The following is a 27780-nucleotide window of genomic DNA, read 5'->3' as shown; positions in this document are numbered from 1 at the left end:
TATAAAGGTCCTTTTGCAGGACATACACATTGCAGTTTCGATGCGGTTTTTGCTGCGATTCGCGGCAAAATCGTGACAAAACTACAATGTACCATGATAATTATAGTGCAGGAGGGGGTGGCGCTGGCGCCCCCCTCTAAGTTGCGCCCAGAGCACATGCCCAGCCTGCCCCCCCTAGCTACGCCCCTGACTAACAGTGCTATACAATGTCTAAACAAGACTGCTGTACAGTAAGGGTCAATTCACACGGCAGATTTTACATGGTGGGTTACGCCGCAAAATGACTCCTGCTCTAATTGACTTCAATAGGAGGTTCGAGCGGAATCCGCCTGAAGATGGAGGAGGACGCTTCTACTTCCCAATAGCTGGAAAAAATAAGCTAGCTGAAAAAAGAGGCGTCCGACTCCCATTGAAATTGTTTTTACGCAGCGTATCTGACCCGTGGGAACCCAGCCTTAATGTTAAGGTTGGTGGTGGTCACAAGCCTCAGGTACTAGACCATCTGAGGTGCCCCCGTAAGTGGATACAATGTTCAATTAATCAATCAATGATATTGACACTCTAATCTATAGACACTGATTGATGACAGATTTACCTTTAATAAATGTTATAGAAAAGTATATATAAAACATTTATCGACCTTTTCGATTAGTATCGGCTACCTCATGTTATAGTTGTATATCGTGTGATTACCGTTTCAGTGATAATGAGCTGAGTATTATTTATTTCGCACCTCACCTCCTGATTGTCGCCCTCTGTGTGAGTCTGGCAGTACTGCGGGTGGTTGTAGGTATCTTTGCTGCCCGTGTCATCGTCGTATTTATGCATCACCATGGTATTAGCGCAGCGTTGCAGTATTTTCACTTGCTGCCCTAGTTTTGTCAAAGCAAGATAAATATTTAAGGCCATGGTCTGTTTGCTCACTAGAAACATGGTGGTGGTGGTGGTGTGTGTGTGTGAGGGGGGGGGGGGGAGTAGCAGTTGCTTTAAAATGTGCTTTGTCTTTAAAATTGGATTTGTAAGAAAATTCTAATTTGCCCGTTAAATATAAAGCAGACAGCTAATTCCCATATTGTTTTACTCATGTTTTTGATCAAACCCCAAATATGATGTATAATATAGTGTATGTATTGTTAGAACAAGCAGTGCCCCTCTACCACTCCGTGCAGATTGCAGGGCCCAGTGGTGGACCCCTAACCAAAGCCGTCAGTGGAACAAATTATTTTTCAGCATTGGATGTCCTTCCAGTTGATTGGATGAGTATCTTACATAGAGGGATGTTATTGCGCCCCATGTGGACAGTTTGCCCCATGTCTGCAGGTCTTGCTGAAGGATCCCTACCACTGAGTGTATTTTTTTATTCACGACTCTCAGATTATCGGGAATTTCAGGTAATCTTGCTCCTGATGCAGGATTAAAATAATTATGTGGATATCATTTAGTTATATGACACTAGAATATTTTGCAGTTAGGATATGTTCATATCCTCCATGTAGGGCGGATATGCTGCATAAAGGTACACAGCGTATCCATCCTGGACGCCGCAGGGCATTTCGGACTAAAAACAGCACCAAATTGTGGTGCTGTTTTTCGGCCGGAACATCCGCTGCGGAAAATGGCACATAAAAATTAAGTCTATACTTACCCGTACCCATGGAAACGCGTCTCTCTGACGTCTTGCAGCCCAGCCTCCTGGGATGACGTTTCATCCCATGTGACTGCTGCAGCCTATGATTGGCAGCAGCAGTTGCATGGGATAAAACGTCATCCCTATAGGCCGGGCTGGACGCAGAAGAATAAAGATTTGTAAAGACCTTTTCTTTTTTTTCTGCTGCAAAAATCGCAACATCTACTTTTTGTTGCGGGTTTTAACTCCCCATAGAATTGAATGGGGAAAACCTGCAACAGAAAAGCAGCGATTCCCCAGCATAAATTCGCATTTAAATTGCTTTAAAATAAAAAAACGCACTGCAGGTCAATTTATGAACGTTTTTTTCGGCGGGTTTTTTACGCATCGTGTGGATAAGATTTATGTAAATCTCATCCACTCTGTTGCTACTGTAATACGCTGCAGATTTTCCGCAAAAAGGGGTTGTCAAAAAAAGGTAATTTAAAAACCAACCTAAGGCTATGTTCACACGGAGTATTTTGGGGGAGGAATATCTGCCTCAAAGCTCCAAACGGAATTTTGAGGCAGATATTCCTCCCCCAAAATACTCCGTGTGAATAGCAATGATCGCGCCGTTTTTCGCCCGCGGCCATTGAGCGCCGCGGGCAGAAAACACGCTTTCTCCTGCCTCCCATTGAAGTCAATGGGAGGTCGGAGGCGGAAGCGCCCGAAGATAGGGCATGTCGCTTCTTTTTCCCGCGAGGCAGTTTTACTGCTCGCGGGAAAAAGACGCCGACGCCTCCCATTGAAATCAATGGGAGGCGTTCTCGGGCCGTTTCTGCCGAGTTTTGCGACGCGGTTTCCGCGTCAAAAAACTCGGCAAAAGACCCCGTGTGAACATAGCCTAAAGCTGGCCCTAAGCTGATTCCAGTACTTTTGGACATGTTATGCTATTCTTTCTGTTAAAATCCCATATAATACCCATTCCAATATTTTTCCATTCATTTCTGCTGGGGGACTTATATAATTTATGCCATACTGGCAGAGGGTAACTATAGGGTGTCAGAGGTAGCACTCGTTCAGATCTTTGGTGTGGTGTAGTATAGAGGATCTGTCAGCTCCCCTTTGTGGTGTAGTATAAAGGATCTGTTAGCTCTCCTCTGTGGTGAAGTATAGAGGACCGCTCAGCTCTCCTCTGTGGTGTCGTATAGAGGATCTGTCAGTTCTCCTGTGTGGTGTAGTATAGAGGATCTGTCAGCTCTCCTGTGTGGTGTAGTATAGAGAATCTGTCAGCTCTCCTGTGTGGGGTATTATAGAGGAGCTGTCAGCTCTCCTGTGTGGTGTAGTATAGAGGAGCTGTCAGTTCTCCTGTGTGGTGTAGTATAGAGGATCTGTCAGCTCTCCTCTGTGGTGTCTTATAGAGGATCTGTCAGTTCTCCTGTGTGGTGTAGTATAGAAGAGTTGTCAGCTCTCCTGTGTGGTGTAGTATAGAGGAGCTGTCAGCTCTCCTGTGTGGTGTAGTATAGAGGAGCTGTCAGTTTTCCTGTGTGGTGTAGTATAGAGGATCTGTCAGCTCTCCTCTGTGGTGTCGTATAGAGGATCTGTCAGTTCTCCTGTGTGGTATAGTATAGAGGAGCTGTCAGCTCTCCTGTGTGGTGAAGTATAGAAGAGTTGTCAGCTCTCCTGTGTGGTGTAGTATAGAGGATCTGTCAGCTCTCCTGTGTGGTGTAGTATAGAGGACATGTCGGCTCTCATGTGTGGTGTAGTATAGAGGATCTGTCAGCTCTCCTGTGTGGTGCAGTATAGAGGATCTGTCAGTTCTCCTGTGTGGTGTGGTGTAGTATAGATGATCTGTCAGTTCTCCTGTGTGGTGTAGTATAGAGAATCTGTCAGCTCTCCTGTGTGGTGTAGTATAGAGAATCTGTCATCTCTCCTGTGTGGTGTAGTATAGAGGAGCTGTCAGTTCTCCTGTGTGGTGTAGTATAGAGGATCTGTCAGCTCTCCTGTGTGGTGTAGTATAGAGGATCTGTCCGTTCTCCTGTGTGGTGTAATATAGAGGATCTATCAGCTCTCCTGTGTGGTGTAGTATAAAGTAGCTGTCAGCTCTCCTGTGTGGTGTAGTATAGAGGAGGTGTCAGCTCTCCTGTGTGGTGTAGTAGAGAAAAGTGGGCAGTTCTCTTGTGTGGTGTAGTATAGAGGATCTGTCAGCTCTCCTGTGTGGTGTAGTATATAGGATCAGTCAGCTCTCCTGTGTGGTGTAGTATAGAGGATATGTCAGCTCTCCTGTGTGGTGTAATATAGAGGAGCTGTCAGCTCTCCTGTGTGGTGTAGTATAGAGGATCTGTCAACTCTCATGTGTGGTGTAGTATAGAGGAGATGTCAGCTCTCCTGTGTGGTGTAGTATAGAGGAGATGTCAACTCTCATGTGTGGTGTAGTGCGGAGGATCTGTCAGCTCTCCTGTGTGGTGTAGTATAGAGAAGATGTCAACTCTCACGTGTGGTGTAGCATCGATGACCTGTCAGCTCCCCTGTGTGGTGTAGTATAGAGGATCTGTCAGCTCTCCTGTGTGGTGTAGTATAGAGGATCTGTCAGCTCTCCTGTGTGGTGTAGTATGGAGGACCTGTCTGCTCTTCTGTGTTGTGTAATATAGAGGATCTGTCAGCTCTCCTGTGTGGTGTAGTATAGAGGATCTGTCAGCACTCTTCTGTAGTGTCATAAAAAGGATCTGTCAGCTCTCCTGTGTGATGTAGTATAGAGTATCTGTCAGCTCTCCTTTGTAATGTAGTAAACAGGATCTGTGAGCTCTCATGTATGGTATTGTATAGAGAACCTCTCCACTTTCCTCTGTGGTGCAGTAAAGAGGACCTTTTAGCTCTCTTGTGTGATGTAGTAAAAAGGACATCTCAACTCTCCTGTGTGTCGCAGTAAAGAGAACATATAAGCTCTCCTCTGTGGTGTAGTAAAGAGGAGGTGTCAGCGCTCCTGTCTGGAGCAGTAAAGAGGACCTGTCAGCTCTCCTGTTTGGTGCAATAATGGGGATCTGTCAGTTCTCCTGTGTGGTGCAGTAAAGGGGACTTGTCAGGTATCCTGTGGGGTGTAGTAAAGAGCATCTGTCAGCTTTCATGTAATGTGCAGTAAAAAGAACCTGTCATCTATACTACACCACACAGGAGAGCTGACAGATCCTCTATATCACACCACACAGGGGAGCTGACGTCCTCTATACTACACCACAAAGGAGTGCGGACAGGTCCTCTTTACTACACCACACTGGAGAGCTGACAGATCATTTTTACTACACCACACAGGAGAGCTGACAGATTCTCTATACTACACCACACAGGAGAGCTGACAGATCCTCTATACTACACCACACAGGAGAGCTGACAGATCCTCTATATCACACCACACAGGGGAGCTGACATGTCCTCTATACTACACCACAAAGGAGAGCTGATAGATTCTCTATACTACACCACACATGAGAGCTGACAGATCCTCTATACTACACCACACAGGAGAACTGACAGATCCTCTATACTACACCACACAGGAGAGCTGACAGATCCTCTATATCACACCACACAGGAGAGCTGACATGTCCTCTATACTACACCACACAGGAGAGCTGACAGATTCTCTATAATACACCACACATGAGAGCTGACAGATCCCCTATACTACACCACACAGGAGTGCCTATCTCACAATACAAAGCAATATATATATCCTGTGGATATATTTGCATCCACTAAACAGCGCCTCATAGTCCATATCCACAAGGGCTAATTTACCTCTCCTTTCACTCTGTAACTCAGAAATACCAAGAGGTTTCACTTGTAGGTGTTCACCTAACCTGTTGACTGAAAGTGGGGCATCTCTATCTAGCAAATGCGTCCACTAGCTCACCTTTGTTCGCACAGATTGTTGCCAAGCAGATGTGCCCTTTCAGCTGGTCTAATAATCACATACCCGGCATTATCAGGGCATTTCTTCAGCCATTAATATTGTATTGTTACTGAGATCCTGGAGTCACATCAGAAGTCCAGCCTACAGAGAGCTGTTTCAGCAGGACACAGCTGTATTGCAGTAATATCTCAGCATCTTTGTATCTCTTTTTATTTTATTGCTGCAGCATTATTATTATCATCATCGTCCTGGAACTGCTGCAGTGTTGAAAGCTTTATGCTGTTCCTCTTGCATTATTAGCACATTGTACTCCTAGTGATATGATCACACAGTGTTAATGCAGCAATAATCCAATATTACCGCAGTCTCTGGTTTATATTATCAGCCTAGCAAAATGGCTCTATCAAGTACGTGACAGTAGTAACATGATGGGGGGGGGGGTGGCCGGACACGACATCTGTGTGTGAGCGCAGTAACAGCACCGTGCAGGATCGCAGTGAACGCTGTCCTCCCTCGAATACTTAGTGTAATCCATGGCGAGTTGTTCATCTCTCCAGGGGGCCGCTGTTAGCACCATGCCAGGTCTCAGCTGGGTCCTCACTTGTTAAATATTTAATAAATGAGGACGACAAGCTCTGATGCAGCAGGTTGTTTGATAATAACATTAATGAGAGAGACGCAGCACAGTGCCACAATGTCAGAGGATCACATGCTGATCGCTGATCATTAAAGCGCCCTCTCTGTATGTCATTGTGTCTGTGTATGCTGTGTCTACACACACACAGCTCTGAGGAACATAAGGGAAATGAGTCGCCTGGAACTGCCTAAGACCATTTACTTATCCATAATAGCATACATCTTCAGGGTTACAAGGAACCAAGGGGTGTGCTGTGTGCATACCGTACAGCCGACCCCTCCCACTGGGATGAATGGAAAGGGGTGGCAATGCAAGTTGGACCCTTTCCAGTTCTACATTGGTAATGGGAACCTATGTAGGGCTACCCCTGCTCACAAAGTGCAATGTGAATGTATGCAGTGCTCCCACTTTCCATAAGCAACCCAATGTTAGGAAACAAGACTGGATATCTGGTCAGGAGACCAAAGAGAGGTGAACAAGCAATCCAGGAGGACCCACCCATCAACCGAATACAAAGTTGGGAAGATCTTTCTGGTCATGAATATTACTATGAATTTGAAAGGGAACATTTTCCATATAGACAATAGGAATGCTAATTTTTCTTTGACAAATAATTTTTTATCCCACATTTTTAATGTTGTCATGTCCATTTTGACTCCTGGAGACCATATGCCGCGTTCCAAATTATTATGCAAATGTTATTTTTCGCTGATTTTCCTAAATAGTCGATGCAAATGACAGTCAGTATAATCTTCAAACCATCAACCGTTGGAGTATAATGCGAATTTTATTGAACAAATCTCCTAATGAGAACAGATTTTTTTTTAGAAGTAAAAAACTCAAAATGCACTGTTTCATATTATTATGCACAACAGAGATCAAAACATTTTAAAGGTTGTAAAGAGAACTAAAATGGTAATTTGTTGAATTTGCAGCATCAGGAGGTCATATTTACAGAAATCAAAAGCTCTTTCAATCAAACAAAACTTAACAGGCCAAGTTCCATGTTAACATAGGACCCCTTCTCTGATATCACCTTCACAATTCTTGCATCCATTGAATTTGTGAGTATTTGGACAGTTTCTGCTTGAATATCTTTGCAGGATGTCAGAATAACCTACCAGAGCTTCTGTTTTGATGTGAACTGCCTCCCACCCTCATAGATATTTTGCTTGAGGATGCTCCAAAGGTTCTCAATAGGGTTGAGGTCAGGGGAACATGGGGGCCACACCATGAGTTTCTCTCCTTTTATGCCCATAGCAGCCAATGACACAGAGGTATTCTTTGCATCATGAGATGGTGCATTGTCATGCATGAAGATAATTTTGCTACGGAAAACACGGTTCTTCTTTTTGTACCACGGAAGAAAGTGGTCAGTCATAAACTCTATGTACTTTGCAGAAGTCATTTTCACACCGTCAGGGACCCTAAAGGGGCCTACCAGCTCTCTCCCCATGATTCCAGCTCAAAACATGACTCCGCCACCTCCTTGCTGACATCACAGCCTTGTTGGGACATGGTGGCCATTCATCAACCATCCACTACTCCATCCATCTGGACCATCCAGGGTTACACGGCACTCATCCGTAAACAACACGGTTTGAAAATTAGTCTTCATGTATTTCTGAGCCCACTGCAACCGTTTCTGCTTGTGAGCATTGTTTAGGGGTGGCCGAATAATAGCTTTATGCACACTTGCAAACCTCTGGAGGATTATATATTTGGATGGGTATTACCCCCGTACAATTTATATATAATATGTTGGAGTAATTCACACTAGGTGTACACCACCAATTGTCAATATATGATTGAAGGAACAGGGGAAGTGGGAAAAGTCGTGTGTTTCATCAATGTAAAAAATAAAAAATACTTTATTATTAAATTGTTATTAAAAACAATGTTGGATGTAAATTACGTTGCGCCAAAGTCCCCTAAATTGGCACAATATGACAAATTATGTCTAGATCGGATTGCTCTGAATTCTATAGAAGTATATTAAATTATATAGACGACTGACCTCTCAGTGTTGGTGAGGAAACAGTCAAATATTGATGTAGGGGCTTCTCAACCGCTGGGCTTTATTTACAGCCCGTTGGAGGAACCTTTATTTTCGCTTGCAATTTGACTGTTTCCTCACCAACTCTGAGAGGTCAGTCGTCTATATAATTTAATATACTTCTATAGAATTCGGAGCAATCCGATCTAGACATAATTTGTCATATTGTGCCAATTTAGGGGACTTTGGCGCAACGTAATTTACATCCAACATTGTTTTTAATAACAATTTAATAATGAAGTATTTTTTAAATTGATCAAACCTCTGGAGGATCCTATACCTTAAGGTTCGCACGACTCCAGAGGCACCAGCGGCTTCAAATACCACCCCGCACAAGATCCGCACGCTCATCTCCTGAAATACTCTGTGCTGCGGTGACTTGCCAATCATGTGAAGGTGTTATTGAGGACAGAAGTGGAGGAGAGGTAACAGACTGAGAGCTACGTAATGGTAAGAGCAGAGTTCACAGCAGCACTGAATCTGCACGTTCATCTCCTGAAATACTCTGTGCTGCCTTAAACTCTGTGGACAGGTCAGGATCCTGTTTCTTTTAAATGCTGCACTGTAGCGCAGCCTTATGTAGTGGATCGAGCGCGTTCCCCAGCAGCATTTAAAAGAAACAGGATCCTGACCTGTCCACAGAGTTTAAGGCAGCACAGAGTATTTCAGGAGATGAGCACGGCCGGCCACGGGCAGCCGGTCGTTTTTCCGAGCCGTGCTCCCATTATAAAGTATAGGAGCACGGCCCGTAAAATAAAAAAATAGAACATGTTCTATCTTTTTAACGGCACGGGCACCTTCCCTGTGAGAAAACGGGAAGGTACCCGTGGCTAACAGAAGTCTATGGGCCCGCTATTTCGGGTCGTAATTACGACCCGTAATAACGGGTGTTTTTACGGTCGTGTGCATGAGGCCCCGTAATGACGGGTGGCTACATGTGTGCACCCGTCATTACGGCAGCGTTGCTAGGCGACGTCAGTAAATAGTCACTGTCCAGGGTGCTGAAAGAGTTAACTGATCGTCAGTAACTGTTTCAGCACCCTGGACAGTGAATTCCGATCAGAATATAGAGTAACCTGTAAAAAAAAAAAAGACGTTCATACTTACCGAGAACTTTCTGCTTCCTCCAGTCCGGTCTCCTGGCCGTTGCCTTGGTGACGCGTCCCTCTCGACATCCGGCCCGACATTCCTGGATGACGTTACAGCCCATGTGACCGCTGCAGCCAATCACAGGCTGCCACGTCAGAAAAGAATTTCGGACTGGAGGAAGAAGAGGGACTCGTCACCAAGACAACGACCGGGTACGTATGAAATGCTTTTTATTTTATTTTTAATCAGCAGCCTCTTTTCTCTATCAGTGATTGATAGAGACAAGTGGCTGCCGATTTGTATAATATTTTTGACCGGGTTCGGTCAAAACGGGTTCGTCCGAACCCGGTTAAGTTCGGATTCGCTGCGAACCGAACTTTTCCTGATGTTCGGACCGAAACCGGTTTCGGTTGTCCCGGTTCGCTCATCTCTACCCTTGACCACTGATTGCAAACCCTTCCACCATGAGGGAACCCCTGAAAATCTGCTCCCTTCTAGGAATTCAACCTTCAACCTTACTTTAAAGAAGCTGGTGAAATATGGAATTCTTTGCCCACCCCCATACCAGCTTCTTTGAGGTAAGGTTGAAGGTTAAAGAGACCCCCACCGATCGCTAAACGAAGCGGCAGAAGTGCTCGGGTGAGCCTCTATGTTTCTGATCTGCTTTTTTCGGAAAGCCGAACAGTTTGTGTTCGGGCTCATAGACTTTCTATTGACACCAACTGCTCGGCTTTCCGAGAAAAGCCGATCAGAAACCAAGTGACTCAGCTTTCACCCGAGCGCTTTTGCAGGAGAGATGAAGATTTTCCAGGCTTCTTTCATGTATCTACAGAATTTATTACATAGTCTAGAAATTCTAGGCTGTGCTATAACTCCACAGGATATGCTGATGATTAACTTCTGGGAAAAAGTATTTTATTTTGGACTTTAAGGGCTTGACCATATGTAACAGAATTTCTGCGGAAAATTCCTGCAGCAATTCCGCGAAAACTAGCAGAAATTCCGCTGCAGAAAAATCGCACCGTTTCCTGCGTTTTTTACTGCAGAAAATGGTTCAGATTTTGTTGCATTTTTTTCAAGTCTATGAGATGGAGACATCTCTTCTAAAAAATGCAGCAATTCAGTCCACTTTCCGCAGCAGGAATTGCAGTACGAAAAATACGCACCACAAGTGAATTTCTGGATGGAAATTTTATGCAACACGTGGATAAGATTTGTTAAATCTCACCAACTTTTCTGCTACTATATCCTGCTGTGTATTTTCTGTCCGCAATTCCGTTACGTGTGGGCTAGCCCTTAATGCGTTTTCCAGGGCAATGCTGTCACAATACATCCCTATTTTTGAGTCACAATTTTAAGACATTTTAAACAAACAGCATAGGAATGTGCACATGTTAGGGACATATAATAAGTGTGTTTAATATTTAGAAGATCTGGATTTCATACATGCAGGTTAAACCAATAAAAATCCTGACACCAATGGTGGCCCATAGGCAAGCAGATGTCTCAAATACACTTCCAAAGATGTCCACCGCAGACTGGTGGACACTACTCTTCCTCCAAGGACCATGTTCAATACAAAGATATTTTCCAATACATAACGTGCTTGTGTGAGCTCAAGCGTTTCCGATAATCAGAAATATTGTTTATCTTCCTCCACATTCCCGGATCAATTGTCTTCTCCAACAAAAAATTTAGCTGGATCTTGACAACACAAGTCCGAATACTGTGACTTCACTATAAGAGAGGATTTTACGTTGACATATTCTGATATGTTATTGAGATGTGTCAGAAGACAACATGAGTGGAGGTCTGTGTACTGGGACAACCACCCAATCCAATGCGGGGGCCACCACCATACCTAATGCACCTAAACCCCTTTGGCACAGTTTGGAAATGTCTATAAGGCTGGGTTCACACGACCATCTTACGTCCGTAATGGACGGAACGTATTTTGGCCGCAAGTCCCGGACCGAACACAGTGCAGGGAGCCGGGCTCCTAGCATCATAGTTATGTACGATGCTAGGAGTCCCTTCCTCGCTGCAGGACAACTGTCTCGTACTGTAATCATGTTTTCAGTACGGGACAGTAGTTCCACGGAGAGGCAGGGACTCCTAGCATCGTACATCACTATGATGCTAGGAGTCCGGCTCCCTGCAGTGTGTTCGGTCCGGGACTTGCGGCCGAAATACGTTCCGTCCATTACGGACGTAACATGGTCGTGTGAACCCAGCCTAACTCTGACAGATGTCTTCTTCAAGAAGCTCCATTCATTTCAGTTTTGCACATTATTGAATTCGATGGCTCTTCCAAAGTTGGTCCCTTCGTGTTGTAAGTCAGAAGGTTGCATTTCACTGATCACCAGCAGTGTGATCTTCTGATGTGGTACAAGATAAAACTGGAAGTGAAATGCAAGATCTTCCTGAAAAGCATCTATAGCCAGATTAAGATGATGGTGAACAATTATCCTTATGTTTATGGCATTAATCGTATGGTTCTGATCGATGGAAATGTATCCTATGGTTCATACGTGGCACTTACTGATTAAATGGTAAACCAAAGGGAAGATCAATCCAATTATTGCAGATATCTTACAATGTATGTCACTGTATTGACCAGCAGTCTAATGGTGAAGATTATCGGAAGACTGGTCTTAATAGGGTTCAAATGAATATGTTAAGGTCAGCTTTAACTTCTCACAGTCGTAAGACATTTTAGCGTCTGTATTATGGTTGCTACACCAGTCTCGATGCCAACAACTGTACTGTAGGGTTCTATGGTGATTCAAATTTGGGTCCGTAGTAACGTTGGTGGATCCAGAACTAATGTAAAAGATCACTACCCATTGAGTGAATGCCATACAGAATGCTTATCTAGGTAAATTAAGGACAGATTAAGTAACGGGATCTAGATAAAGTGGTGACAAGTCTTATTTAGATCACTCAGTGATAGTGTAGTAATAGGGGGTGCGCATGTGCCACATAAGAAGACAGCACTACTGTGAATGGCATTTTATGGCTAGTTTGTATCAGTGCCCCCCTGAAATCACCCTAAAAACGGCATCTTCTCTGCTTTGTCATCTTGGGCTTTTACAAATGATATATATCAATTAAATATATTCACAGAAAGCGTCTGTAAGTTCCTCTATCCCTGGCGCTGTGCCAGGCGAACAGATAGAAGTGGGGGTGGAATTTGGAATTCAGGTACTTACAGATTCCTACATGTCTATCAGATTCATTCATATTTTGTATTTTAATCAACCGTCTGCTGGGAGAGCCAGCACACTAGACGACAAGATGCCCTTGCTGTAGGCAGGCGCAGTCACATGGTGGGCTTGGCACTAAAGTGTGATTATGTTGTGACATGTTGTGACAGTGCACATATTCTCTTAGAGCATTGTTTGACGGTATCCTGTCATAATGTGTGAGGAAAAGCGTCTGAAGGATGCAAAATAACTCCAGCACAGGCTTGCACAGCACATACGTACATAGCAGAGCTGACTCTGCCATGAAATGATTTAATTAGTGCACCCTTATAACTCAATGAGTAAAGATAATGCAGTTCATTGATCTAAAATTGTATCATATTGTAATTTCATATCACACAACCAGTGGGGTGTCTCCAAGACAAGACTTACCCACGAAAATCAGGATGATTTAGATCTGTTCACCAAGAAAGCCAAAAACATTATAGATCTGATGGATCAAAATAATGGCGTCCATTATGACAGCGATGGTTTCAATCTGACATCCCATTGATTACAGTGTTAAAATCAATGGGGGGGGGATAAGGGAATGCTCCAACAGTGGAAGACATTGGACTAATAAAACAAATGCGACTTCTGACAACTTATCTTGCTCACTCATCTATATAAATTATTTTATTTGTAGTATTTTTTGTTTGTTTTTGAAAATGGATAGTTGACTGACCTGAGTATTTTCTGATATATAATTATATATGTACAGCTGGCATAAGTTATACATCTACTTGTATATAGTGATATGGAGCATGCTGGTATAACCTGGGTATCTTCTGTATATAATTATATATGTACAGCTGGTATGTTATACATCTACTTGTATATAGTGATATGGAGCATGCTGGTATAACCTGGGCATCTCCTGTATATAATTATATATGTACAGCTGGTATGAGTTATACATCTTCTTGTATATAGTGATATGGAGCATGCTGGTATAACCTGGGTATCTTCTGTATCTAATTATATATGTACAGCTGGTATAAGTTATACATCTTCTTGTATATAGTGATATGGAGCATGCTGGTATAACCTGGGCATCTTCAGGTATATAATGATATATGTACAGCTGGTATAAGTAATACATCTTCTATATAGTGATATGGAGTATGCTGGTATAACCTGGGTATCTTCTGTATATAATTATATATGTACAGCTGGTATAAGTTATACATCTTCTTGTATATAGTGATATGTAGCATGCTGGTATAACCTGGGTATCTTCTGTATATAATTATACATGTACAGCTGGTATAAGTTATACATCTTCTTGTATATAGTGATATGGAGCATGCTGGTATAACCTGGGTATCTTCTGTATATAACTAATAATGTAAAGCTGGTATAAGTTATACATCTTCTTGTATATAGTGATATGGAGCATGCTGGTATAACCTGGGTATCTTCTGTATATAATTATATATGTACAGCTGGTATAAGTTATACATCTTCTTATATATAGTGATATGGAGCATGCTGGTATAACCTGGGTATCTTCTGTATATAATTATACATGTACAGCTGGTATAAGTTATACATCTTCTTGTATATAGTGATATGGAGCATGCTGGTGTAACCTGGGTATCTTCTGTATATAGTGATCTGGACCATGCTGGTATAACCTGGGTATCTTCTGTATAGAATTATATATGTACAGCTGGTATAAGTTATACATCTTCTTATATATAGTGATATGGGTCATGCTGGTATAACCTGGGCATCTTCTGTATATAATTATATATGTACCAATGGTATAAGTTATACATCTTCTTGTATATAGTGATATGGAGCATGCTGGTATAACCTTAGTATCTTCTGTATATAATTATATATGTACAGCTGGTATAAGTTATACATCTTCTTGTATATAGTGATATGGGTCATGCTGGTATAACCTGGGTATCTTCTGGTATATAATTATATATGTACAGCAGGTATAAATTATACATCTTCTTATATATAGTGATATGGGTCATGCTGGTATAACCTGGGTATCTTCTGTGTATAATTATATATGTACAGCTGGTATAAGTTATACATCTTCTTGTATATAGTGATATGGAGCATGCTGGTATAACTTGGGTATCTTCTGTGTATAATTATATATGTACAGCTGGTATAAGTTATACATCTTCTTGTATATAGTGATATGGAGCATGCTGGTATAACCTGGGTATCTTCTGTATATAATTATATATGTACAGCTGGTATAAGTTATACATCTTCTTATATATAGTGATATGGAGCATGCTGGTATAACCTGGGTATCTTCTGTATATAATTATATATGTACAGCTGGTATAAGTTATACATCTTCTTATATATAGTGATATGGAGCATGCTGGTATAACCTGGGTATCTTCTGTATATAATTATATATGTACAGCTGGTATAAGTTATACATCTACTTGTATATAGTGATATGGAGCATGCTGGTATAACCTGGGTATCTTCTGTATATAATTATATATGAACAGCTGGTATAAGTTATACATCTTCTTGAATATAGTGATACAGAGCATGCTGGTATTACCTGGGTATATTCTGTATATAATTATATATGTACAGCTGGTATACGTTATACATCTTCTTGTATATAGTGATATGGAGCATGCTGGTATAACCTGGGTATCTTCTGTATATAATTATATATGTACAGCTGGTATAAGTTATACATCTTCTTGTATATAGTGATATGGAGCATGCTGGTATAACCTGGGTATCTTCTGTATATAATTATATATGTACAGCTGGTATAAATTATACATCTTCTTGAATATAGTGATATGGAGCATGCTGGTATAACCTAGGTATCTTCTGTGTATAATTATATATGTACAACTGGTATAAGTTATACATTTTCTTGTATATAGTGATATGGAGCATGCTGGTATAACCTGGACATCTTCTGTATATATGTACAGCTGGTGTAAGTTATATATCATCTTGTATGTAGTGATATGGAGCATGCTGGTATAACCTGGGTATCTTCTGTATATAATTATATATGTACAGCTAGCATAAGTTATACATCTTCTTGTTTATAGTGATATGGAGCATGCTGGTATAACCTGGGCATCTTCTGTATATAATTATACATGTACAGCTGGTATAACCTGGGCATCTTCTGTATATAATTATATATGTACAGCTGGTATAAGTTATATATCTTTTTGCATATAGCGATATGGACCATGGTGGTATAACCTGGGTATCTTCTGTATATAATTATATATGTTTAGCTGGTATACATTATACATCTTCTTGTATATAGTGATATGGAGCATGCTGGTATAACCCGGGCATCTTCTGTATATAATTATATATATACAGCTGGTATAAGTTATACATCTTATTGTATATAGTGATATGGACCATGCTGGTATAACCTGGGCATCTTCTCTATATAATTATATATGTACAGCTGGTATAAGTTATATATCTTCTTGTATATAGTGATATGGAGCCTGCTGGTATAACCTGGGCATCTTCTGTATATAATTATATATGTACAGCTGGTATAAGTTATACATCTTCTTGTATATAGTGATATGGAGCATGCTGCTATAACCTGGGCATCTTCTGTATATAGTTATATATGTACAGCTGGCATAAGTTATACATCTTATTGTATATAGAGATATGGACCATGCTGGTATATAACCTGGGTATCTTCTGTATATAATTATATTTGTACAGCTGATATAGGTTATACATCGTCTTGTATATAAATGATATGGAGCACGTTGGTATAACCTGGGTATCTTCTGCATATAAGTATATATGTTTAGCTGGTATAAGTTATACATCTTCTTATATATAGTGATATCGGTCATGCTGGTATAACCTGGGAATCTTCTGTATATAATTATATATATTTAACTGGTATAAATTATACATCTTCTTGTATATAGTGTGATGGACCATCCTGGTATAACCTGGGCATCTTCTGTATATAATTATATATTTACAGCAGGTATAAGTTATACATCTTGTATATAGTGATATGGAGCAGGTTGGTATAACCTGGGTATCTTCTGTATATAATTATATATGTACAGCTGGTATAAGTTATACATCTTCTTGTATATAATGATAAGGACCATGCTGGTATAACCTGGGTGTCTTCTGTACATAATTATCGTATTTTTCGGACTATAAGACGCACCTGACCATAAGACACACCCAGGTTTTAGACAACAGAAAATAGGAAAAGAATGATTTGTTAAAAAATAATTTATTCTGTTTCACCACATTCTGAGAGCCCCAACTTTTTTTTGATTTTTTTTTATCGATTGAGCGGTGTGAGGGCTTATTTTGTTGCGGGATGAAATTATTTTATTTTTTACATTGTGCTTGGGGAAAAATGGGAAAAGGTTTTATTTTTTTACACTCCTAAAAATGTATCTAACAGTTTTTGGTTTTTTTTACACATTTTATTAGTTCCCCTAGGGGACTTGAACCAGCAGCCTCTTGGTTACATGTGGAGATACTGAAACAGCATAACTACGCTGTTTCCCTAACTCCCATAGTAGTGAATGGCAGTTTACGGAAGCAGCGTAGCATGCGAGTTACGCTGTTTTCGTAACTACTGTTCAGTTCTACTGTTCAGTTCTATGGGAATTACGGAAACAGCGTAGCTCCGCGAGATACGCTGTTTCAGTAACTCCACATGTAATCAAGTGGCCGGGAGAGCACAGAAAGCTAGAACAGAGTTTAGGGCGCCCCGTTCTAGAGATAGGTGCGGGTCCCAGAGGTGGGACCTGCATCTACCTGACATTTATGGCATATCCTGTGGATATGTCATAAATGTCCTTCATAGAAAAACCCCTATAAATGCCACGGTCGCTATTAACCGCGGCATTTAAGTAGTTAAGGGGGTTTGCCATAAAACACATGTATCCCCTATCCACAGAATAGGGGCTACATGTGAGATCGATGGGGGTCCGACCGCTGGGACCCCCAGCAATAAGGAGAACAGGGGAGCAAAAGTCACCCAGAGCGCTACACGAGAAGCCTGGACTTCCGGGTTCTGTGTCCGGCTTATTTGTTCCGCAGCTCCATAGAGATCAATGGAGAGCCGCTCGCGCATGCGCAGAAGAATCCCATTAATCTCTATGAAGCTGCCGGACACAGAGCGCGGAAGTCACAGCTTCTCATGCAGCGGTCTTGGTAACATTCGGTCCCCGTTCTCCTTATCGATCACACATGTATCCCTCATCCTGTGGATAGGGGATACATGTGCTTTATGGCACAAGCCCTTTAAACTGCCAGGTACCGCGAAATTGCTGTTCCTGGCTGTTGTAGCAGCGTGTCAGAAGCTGACACCTGCAGTGTATGGAGCGGGCTCAGTGCGTGAGCCCGCTCCATACATCACCCCCTCCAGCTCCATGATGTGCTGGCATGTCATGGGTCGGGAAGGGGTTAACTAATGAAGCGGTCATGGTGCCCGGCGATGCCGGGTCCCTTGACTGCGGAGTATAAGACGCAGGGACTTTTTAGCAAGATTTATTCTTGCTAAAAATTGCGTCTTATAGTCCAAAAAATACGGTACATATTTACAGCTGGTATAAGATATACATCTTCTTGTATATAGTGATATGGAGCATGTTGGTATAACCTGGGTATCTTCTGTATATAATTATGTATGTACAGCTGGTATAAGTTATACATCTTCTTGTATATAGTGATATGGAGCATGCTGGTATAACCTGGGTATCTTCTGTATATAATTATATATGTACAGCTGGTATAAGTTATACATTTTCTTGTATATAGTGAGATGGAGCATGCTGGTATAACCTGGGTATCTTCTGTATATAATTATATATATATATATATATACAGCTGCTATAAGATACAGATCTTCTTATATATAGTAATAAGGGTCACGCTGGTATAACCTGGGTTTCTTATGGTATATAATTATATATGTACAGCTGGTATATGTTATACATCTTCTTGTATATAGTGATATGGAGCATGTTGGTATAACCTGGGTATCTTCTGTATATAATTATATATGTACAGCTGGTATAAGTTATACATCTTCTTGTATATAGTGATATGGAGCATGCTGGTATAACCTGGGCATCTTCTGGTATGGTATATAATTATATATGTATAGCGGGTATAAGTTATACATCTTCTTGTATATAGTGATATGGACCATGCTGGTATAACCTGGGTATCTTCTGTATATAATTATATATGTACAGCTGGTATAAGTTATACATCTTCTTGTATATAGTGATATGGAGCATGCTGGTATAACCTGGGTATCTTCTATATATTATTATATATGTACAGCTGGTATAAGTTATACATCTTCTTGTATATAGTGATATGGAGCATGTTGGTATAACCTGGGTATCTTCTATATATTATTATATATGTACAGCTGGTATAAGTTATACATCTTCTTGTATATAGTCATATGGAGCATGCTGGTATAACCTGGGCATCTTCTGTATATAATCATATATGTACAGCTGGTATAAGTTATACATCTTCTTGTATATAGTCATATGGAGCATGCTGGTATAACCTGGGTATCTTCTATATATTATTATATATGTACAGCTGGTATAAGTTATACATCTTCTTGTATATAGTCATATGGAGCATTCTAGTATAACCTGGGCATCGTCTGTATATAATCATATATGTACAGCTGGTATAAGATACACATCTTCTATATAGTGATATGGAGCATGCTGGTATAACCTGGGTATCTTCTGTATATAATTATATATGTACCCCTGTTATAAGTTATATATCATCTTGTATATAGTGATATGGAGCACGTTGGTATAACCCAGGGGTTCTTCTGTATATAATTATATATGTACAGCTGGTATAAGTTATACATCTTCTATATAGTGATATGGAGCATGCTGGTATAACCTGGACATCTTCTGTATATAATTATATATGTACAGCTGTTATAAGTTATATATCATCTTGTATATAGTGATATGGAGCACGTTGGTATAACCTGGGTATCTTCTGGTATATAATTATATATGTACAGCAGGTATAAGTTATACATCTTCTTATATATAGTGATATGGGTCATGCTGGTATAAACTGGGTATCTTCTGGTATATAATTATATATGTTTAGCTGGTATAAGTTATACATCTTCACGTATATAGTGATATGGAGCATGCTGGTGTAGCATCCACGGCCACAGACCGTCGGAATTACTGACCCCCCGACAGCCGCAGCCATGGATCTGTGAGCGCTCGCCCGCATCTCCTCCCCAGGAGACGCCAATGCTCACTTCCGCTCCTTTCTGCTATGTTCCGTAGGGTGCACGCGCACGCTTGGGCCTGGCCTTAAAGGGCCAGTGCGCGCACATGAAAATATTCATTTATTAGCCCATGATCCCCTGGACTATATGAAGGGCCCTACTCCTTTACTCCTTGCCTGCGCGTTGCTGTGTTTACTCGTGTTAGTCTTGCAAATGGTCCCTTAGTGTTATCCTGTTCCCAGTGTTCCCGTACCTGCTACCTGTATCCTGTGCTACCTTATTCCTGTGCCTTAGAAAGTTTGAGTCGTGTTGTGCCACCGATCACGGCTGGTGCCTGCTGCAAAGGTCCCATCTGAGCCTAGCCATTGCTAGTTACTACTACAAGTACCCTTGTGCTTGGACTATATATACATTGACTTGGTACACTGTTTGGCCCACTACTATCCCGCTATGGTACGGCTCGGTGGGTCCACATACCCACAGATCATGACAGCTGGTAAAACCTGGGTATCTTCTGGTATATAATTATATATGGACAGTTAATATACGTTATACATTTTGTTGTATATAGTGATATGGAGCATGCTGGTATAACCTGGGCATCTTCTGTATATAATTATATATGTAGGGATGATATAAGTTATACATCTTCTTGTATATAGTGATATAGAACATGCTGGTATAACCTGGGTATCTTCTGTATATAATTATATATGTACAGCTGGTATAAGTTATACATCTTCTTGTATATAGTGATATGGACCATGCTGGTATAACCTGGGCATCTTCTGTATACAATTAGAGATGTACAGCTGGTATAAGTTATACATCTTCTTGTATATAGTGATATGGAGCATGCTGGTATAACTTGGGTTCTCTATATAATTATTCTCTCTATATAATTATATATGTGCAGCTGGTATAAGTTATACATTTTCTTGTATATTGTCATATGGAGCATGCTGGTATAACCTGGGTATCTTCTGTATATAATTATATACAGTATGTACAGCTGGTATATGTTATACATCTTCTTGTATATAGTGATATGGACCATGTTGGTATAACCTGGGTATCTTCTGTATATAATTATATATGTACAGCTCGTATAAGTTATACATCTTGTATATAGTGATATGGATCATGCTGGTATAACTTGGGTATCTTCTGTGTATAATTATATATGTACAACTGTCATAAGTTATATATCATATTGTATATAGTGATATGGACCATGTTGGCATAACCTGGTTATCTTCTGTATATAATTATATATGTTTAGCTGTTATAAGTTATACATCTTCTTATATATAGTGATATGGGTCATGCTGGTATAACCTGGGCATCTTCTGGTATATAATTATATTTGTACAGCTGGTATAAGTTATACCTCTTCTTGTATATAGTGATATGGAGCATGCTGGTATAACCTGGGTATCTTCTGGTATATAATATATTTTCTTGTATTTAGTGATATGGAGCATGCTGGTATAACCTGGGCATCTTCTGTATATAATTATATATGTAGAGATGATATAAGTTAAACATCTTCTTGTATATAGTGATAAGGAGCATGCTGGTATAACCTGGGTATCTTCTGGTATATAACTATACAGTGTATGTACAGCTGGTGTAAGTTATACATCTTCTTGTATATAGTGATATGGAGCATGCTGGTATAACCTGGGTACAGTGATGGCAACCCCCATGGCCTCTTTAGTAGGTGTCATGCACTGGGTCAGACCTCAATAAAACGCTTTGTTCACATATTGGAGAGGAGGATGCTTACGCTGTCTGAGATGCAGTTAAAGTTTCCGATTGTACCCATTGATCCCTTCCACTATTCACAAGCCAAAAGCTATATCACAAATGTCTTGAAACAATTGCCAGAGCGGGAATGGAACCCCTATCTTCTCCAAAGCTTCTCTAGATAAAACATACCCAAAGGTCAAATAACCAGGAACTACCATTTCTTACACTTACCACTAGACTATGCCGCAACACAAACACCACTGACTAAATGGCAGATTGATGATCAATCACTCACATTTTAAAAGCTTTGGACGAGGCTCATAAATTTCTGCCCTCGGCCCGATTTTTAGAGATGAGATATAAAATAGCACACAGCTCCTATCTAACTCCACTTGTAGGCCACAGAACAGGTTTATATCCCACCTCCCAATGCTTTAAATGCCACCCCATGGAGGCCAATCTCCATCATTGTCTCTGGGCCTGCCCTAATATTCAGACTTTTTGGTCCCGTATTCGCTCCTACACAACTCAGAACCTCACGAACTACACTCCTGACACAGCACTCTGGCCAATTTTTGGCTATATAGACCCGGACACACACAGATGTTCCCAAGGGGCATATAGACTATTACATTATGTGGCAGCGGCAGGTGCAAAGGCCATTTTACAGACTTGGCTACAAGACCAGGCCCCACCATTTAAGCTTTTTTTGGATAAACTTTCATATTTATTTAAGATGGATTGGATGGAGGCTTCTCTTCATAAAGAACTCTAAGTGGAGCAGTTCTTTGTCACATGGCATACCTTCATCTCCCAACTTCCACAGAGAGATAGGACGGATATTAGGAACTCGTTTCTGCACATTATTTGGTTTGAGGAATAGATTCTTCTAGGAAACACACCAGTGAGAGGGTGCACAGGATTGTGGAGTGGTTGAGGTGTTGGTGGGAGTCGTGCACTCAGTTGGCGTGTTCTCTTCTCTCAGACGCTCCTGCAGAGTTTATAGTGGCATAGGCGGAGATGGGCGGTCTGCTGGTCCCCGTCCCACCTCGTTGTCCATGCTTGGACTAGGCTTTGCTTAAGAGGAGGGGAGGCGCGCTTTCTCTTTTTGTATGACAATGCAGCAGGGGATGACTTGTTTGTTTGTCCCCCCCCCCCTTCACCTGACTAATACTATAAGGTGTCCTGATTGATAGCTGTGTATTCTATATCACCTGTAATCTCATGTAACCAAATTTCCTTCTGGAGATCCCCCCCCCTTCTTTTCTTTTTCCTTTTCTTTTTTATTTAACCCCCTTTTTATTCCTGTACCCCATATTTGAAAAAGTTTAATAAACAAAATTGGAAAAAAAAAATTGTACAGTGTATGTACAGAAGGTATAACAAATACATATTCTTGTATAAAGTTTGATCTACAATGGACAATACTTTGAGTGAATTGTCAATATGAAATGTTAGCTCTTGGGTATAGATAATTAGCGTTTACATCAGTACATTCTCTTTTCCTTAACCTGAATCTTTACTCCTTTTGAATACATGATTTTAGCAACTATTATAGCGAATTGCATTGTGTTGGCAATGGAACAGCATCTGCCGGAGGGAGACAAGACTCCAATGTCCGAGCGCCTGGTAAGATTCATATTTTATAACCTCATAAGGGGGGGGGGGGGAGTGATATTGAGTGAGTCATCTACAAAATTATATTTATTGTCCTTAAAAAATAAGAATGAAAAATGGATTTGTTACCAAGTATACAGGAAAGAATACTATTAGATCTTATTGGTGCATATTTTAAGTTTGGACCACCTCCAATTCTTTGAACAAATGGGTACAATACTTTATATATTGCCCCAACGCCCTGGGCACCATTCAGAGACTTCAGTTACTGGAAATTTTCCATTAAAAGTTCCATTGATTTCATTTAACCTATCATGTATGAGTGATATGAAATCTCTGAGTGATGCAAAAAAAGTTTGCGTGGACTATTGCCTTGGAAAAAGTGTGGTCTGAAGTAACAGACTCCACCAATGTGATCTTCTAACATGTCTCAAGAAGATCAATTTTGGGAGACCTCCCTTTTAAAAGTGTTGCTCCACCCTTGGAAGAAATTTGCATAAAATATCAGGCAATTGCAGTAAAGTGTTGCTGATTTACCATTGTGTATTAAACAAACTTTCAAATATACTTTTTGAAAGATCTAGATTTCCCCATCGCAACTCCAGTCCCGTGACGCCGCCCCATCGGAATTCTGCACTTCCGATGACATCTGGACTGTTCAGCGCTCTTCTTTTTTTAAGAACGAATGCCTTTTCCGGCCGGATCACTGAACGGCGCGCCATCAATGACGCCCGTTCAGTGGGTTGTCCCATTCGACAAGGCATCATCCACGCATGCGCGGTTTAAAGAATATCTCTTTGAACCACATATGCTCAGTAAAGTAAGCCTCGATCCTGGCGCACAGCAGGCTGGGAGAGAACCAGTGCATGCTGGGAGTGGTGCTGGAAGCAGTCATAGAAATAATGGATGTCAACAAAGTGCGGGATGACAACAAATTCAGTTTTTATGAAGGAAATTACTAAAGGGGTTGTCCACTACCGCACAACTGATGACCTATCTAACGGATACAATATATGATCGGTGCGTGTCCGACACCCGGACCCCGCACCGATCAGCTGCTCCGGCTGCCTGCAGGCACCGAATGTCATTGCACAGTATGCAGTGCACTGAGCCGGAAGCAGTTGGCTCCGTACATTGCATAGCGGCCGTGCTGCAGACCTGTAGCTCTGCTACTATTCAGTTGAATAGGAGCTGTACTGCAGCTCGGCCGCTATTCCGTGACCGGAGCCATCTGCTTCTGGTATGGATGTCCGGTGCCCGGAGGCAACCAGAGCAGCTGATCGGTGCGGGTGTGGGTGTCAGACCCCCACAGATCATAGACTGATGATCAATCCATTGGATAGGTCATCAGTTGTCTGGTAGTGCACACCCCCTTTAAGGCGGCCGAAAATAAATTAAAATAATTATCAGATCTTGGAAAACCGCTTTAAGGTGTGGCCGACTTGATGGGCAGAGTCTACGAGGCCCTTGAGATATAAATCTAGTACAGCACCAGGGTAGCCAGGGGCATCCCAAATTCCCAGCAACTACCCTAAAAAGTCAAGAATCCTGTAGACAACCTTTTTATGACTTTCTACAATCTATAGTCACATTGCAGACTGATAACAGTGAAGTTGTAGGGAATCGGAAGTTCTGCGGGTGCACTCTTCTAGTTTTGCACCCCTTAAATTACTAATGGCAGCAATTCCATTGATAAAATTATGGTAAGTAATTGTTTTTTATTACATTTTCTGATATTTTGTGCACAGCAGTTCCTGGGTAGAGGTATGCATTAAGGAGGAGGTGTTCCCAATTATTTATATATGAAGAACACCTATGGCCATATTATATGGGCATCTTCCCTGGTAGATCAGAACTAGTGTTTACACTGCTTGCAATGTGCAAGCACTCTCACCATGTAAGTGGCAGGTCTCTGTAGAACTAGTATCCAGTGGCAGGAATCAAGTATTCGAAAAATGAAATCTAATATCTGGATCATAAAAAGTAAGAATTGCGCATTTATTGTTTCATATACAGTCACGTGAAAAAGTAAGGAGGCCCGATAAAAAGTTACATATGTGGATAAATCAATATTTGATCTTCATTTGAACTGTGTATGAAGATAAAAGTAATGTACTAACCAAAAATACTAAGAAATTGACTATGGGCAGGGGTGAATTGGCCATGTACTTCCCGGTGGGCCGGCCGCCGTACTGATCAGGGGCCGCTCTCCTGTACAGTCCTGCAGACATCTGTGTATGTGGGGACTGATAAAGAAATCCCCACATACACAAATGTATGCAGAAGCTTCCATCCACTGTCTTCTTGTAACAGTGATTTCAGGACCTTTGAGAACATCACGTGACTATCACATGATCAAAGGTCCTAAACCAATCACTGCAACTTCAAGACTCTGGACACAGCAGAGAAGAAATCCTGAAAAAGGTAAGTGAGAAATGGTGTGTGTGTGTGTGTGTGTGTGTGTGTGTGTGTGTATATGAGTGTGTGTGTGTGTGTATATGAGTGTGTGTGTGTGTATATATATATGAGTGTGTGTGTATATATATGTGTGTGTGTGTGTGTGTGTGTGTGTGTGTGTATATATGTGTGTGTGTGTGTGTGTGTGTGTGTGTGTGTGTGTGTATATATGAGTGAGTGAGTGTGTGTGTGTGTGTGTGTGTGTGTGTGTGTGTGTGTGTGTGTGTGTGTGTGTATGTATGTATATGAGTATATATATATATATATGTGTGTGTATATGAGTGTGTGTGTGTATATATGAGTGTGTGTGTATATATTAGTGTGCGTGTGTGTATATGAGTGTGTGTGTGTATGTATGTATATATAAGTGTGTATATATAAGTGTGTGTATATGAGTGTGTGTGTGTGTATATATGAGTATTAGTGTATATGTGTGTATATGTGTGAATGTGCCGGATGTGTGTGTGTGTATTTTGTGTATATATGAGTGTGTACAAGTATGTATGTCAGGTCCGTATTTCACACCGAATGATCCCTGACATGTATATGAGTGTGTATATGTGTGTGTGTGTATATATATATATGTGTGTGTGTATATATGTATGTGTGTATATATGTGTGAGTGTGTATACATGAGTATGTATAAAAAATGTGGTTTATTCAGTCAACACACAGCTGCAACGTTTCCATCCTACTATGCTTGAAAAAGGTCCCATAGTAGGATGGAAACGTTGCTGCTGTGTGTTGACTGAATAAACCACTTTTTTTTTACTACATCAGGGTGCTGTGGGATTTCTTCTAAATATATCAACAATCCCTAGATCAGGATTACCCGCTTGCACCCATTACCATTGTGGATTTGGACATTGAGTGCTGCTTATCTCTGTTTATGTATATATATGTGTGTGTGCTGTGTGTGTTATGCAGGGGCATAGCTGGGAAGGGACTTCAGGGGCTTTTAGATACTAGGCTGTCTGCAAACAGTGGGGACAGGTAGTAAGTTAGTCCAAAACATCTTATGTTTTTCAGTGCACCCTTAAGGCCCTATTTTTTTTTTTTCGCCCGTCACATGGCTACACTAAAATCCAATGGGGCTATTTATGCGGCCTGAAGTCCCTGAGCAGAGCATCAGCTAGCGCTCTGCCCGGGGACTGTAGCGCTGCTCCTGACAACACTGTCCATATATCGACAGTGCACAGTGATGTCAGAACTTTTCCCAGGGATAGAATCCCGGGGCAGAGCCTCTATTAGTGTTATGCCCGGGGACTCCAACTCTGGGAAAGCCCATGACATCACTGTCCATATATGGACAGTGACATCAGGAGCTTTCCCTGGACCTTAGTTCCGGGTCAGAACCTCTATTAGCGCTCTGCTCGGGGACACCAGCACTGCTCTAGACGTCACTATCCATATATGGGCAGTGATGTCAGGAGTTTCCCATCGCTCCAGCGCTAGACCCAAGAAACAGAATCAATACCACAGTCCACTGCGCTATTCATTCCGTCCAAGCAACGGAACCCTTACACAGCGGTGACAAGCGGAAACCATTTGCACCGGATCCGTCACCATTGAAATCAATGATGATGCAAACGGAAACCCACGGTTTACGTTTGTTTCAGTTTGGATTCCGTTCATGGGTTCCCCTGACGGAAAGCTCTGACGGAACCCATGAACGGAATCCCGACGCAGATGTGAACGATTCCATGAGTTCTTTTGTTTAATACATGATTACAAAGTCAAAGGAATTTGTTAACCACTGTACGCCAGTATTCTGGCGAATGTTTTTCCATTTTTTGCCACATCCAACTCTTTTAAAAAAGGTGTGACTTTAGAAAAGTGGGCGGGACTACTTGCAACCGGACAAATTTATCATAATTTACACTAGAAACATAGTGGTGTAGGCTAAAGTGCAGTACAAAGTTAAAGAGGCTCTGTCACCAGATTTTGCAACCCCCTATCTGCTATTGCAGCAGATAGGCGCTGCAATGTAGATTACAGTAACGTTTTTATTTTTAAAAAACGAGCATTTTTGGCCAAGTTATGACCATTTTTGTAGTTATGCAAATGAGGCTTGCAAAAGTCCAAGTGGGTGTGTTTAAAGTAAAAGTCCAAGTGGGCGTGTATTATGTGCGTACATC

The 27780-nt window shown here is 41.3% G+C and overlaps 1 protein-coding gene across 7 annotated transcripts in view; it reads left to right on the top strand.

Moving 5' to 3' along the window:
- CACNA1A (calcium voltage-gated channel subunit alpha1 A) overlaps positions 1–27780 on the top strand; it is a 267076-nt gene that overhangs the window by 48329 nt on the left and 190967 nt on the right. For all 7 annotated transcript variants that reach the window (XM_075859128.1, XM_075859126.1, XM_075859122.1 and 4 more), the window contains exon 2: positions 23092–23197. In XM_075859128.1, the coding sequence (XP_075715243.1) occupies positions 23092–23197 (106 nt within the window). The remainder of the gene's footprint in view (positions 1–23091; positions 23198–27780) is intronic.

This window comes from Rhinoderma darwinii, chromosome 3 (assembly GCF_050947455.1).
Source record: "Rhinoderma darwinii isolate aRhiDar2 chromosome 3, aRhiDar2.hap1, whole genome shotgun sequence".
Classification (NCBI taxonomy): Eukaryota; Metazoa; Chordata; class Amphibia; order Anura; family Rhinodermatidae; genus Rhinoderma; species Rhinoderma darwinii.
The sequence above is the reverse complement of the archived record's forward strand: the minus strand, read 5'-3'. Positions and strand labels throughout refer to the sequence as shown.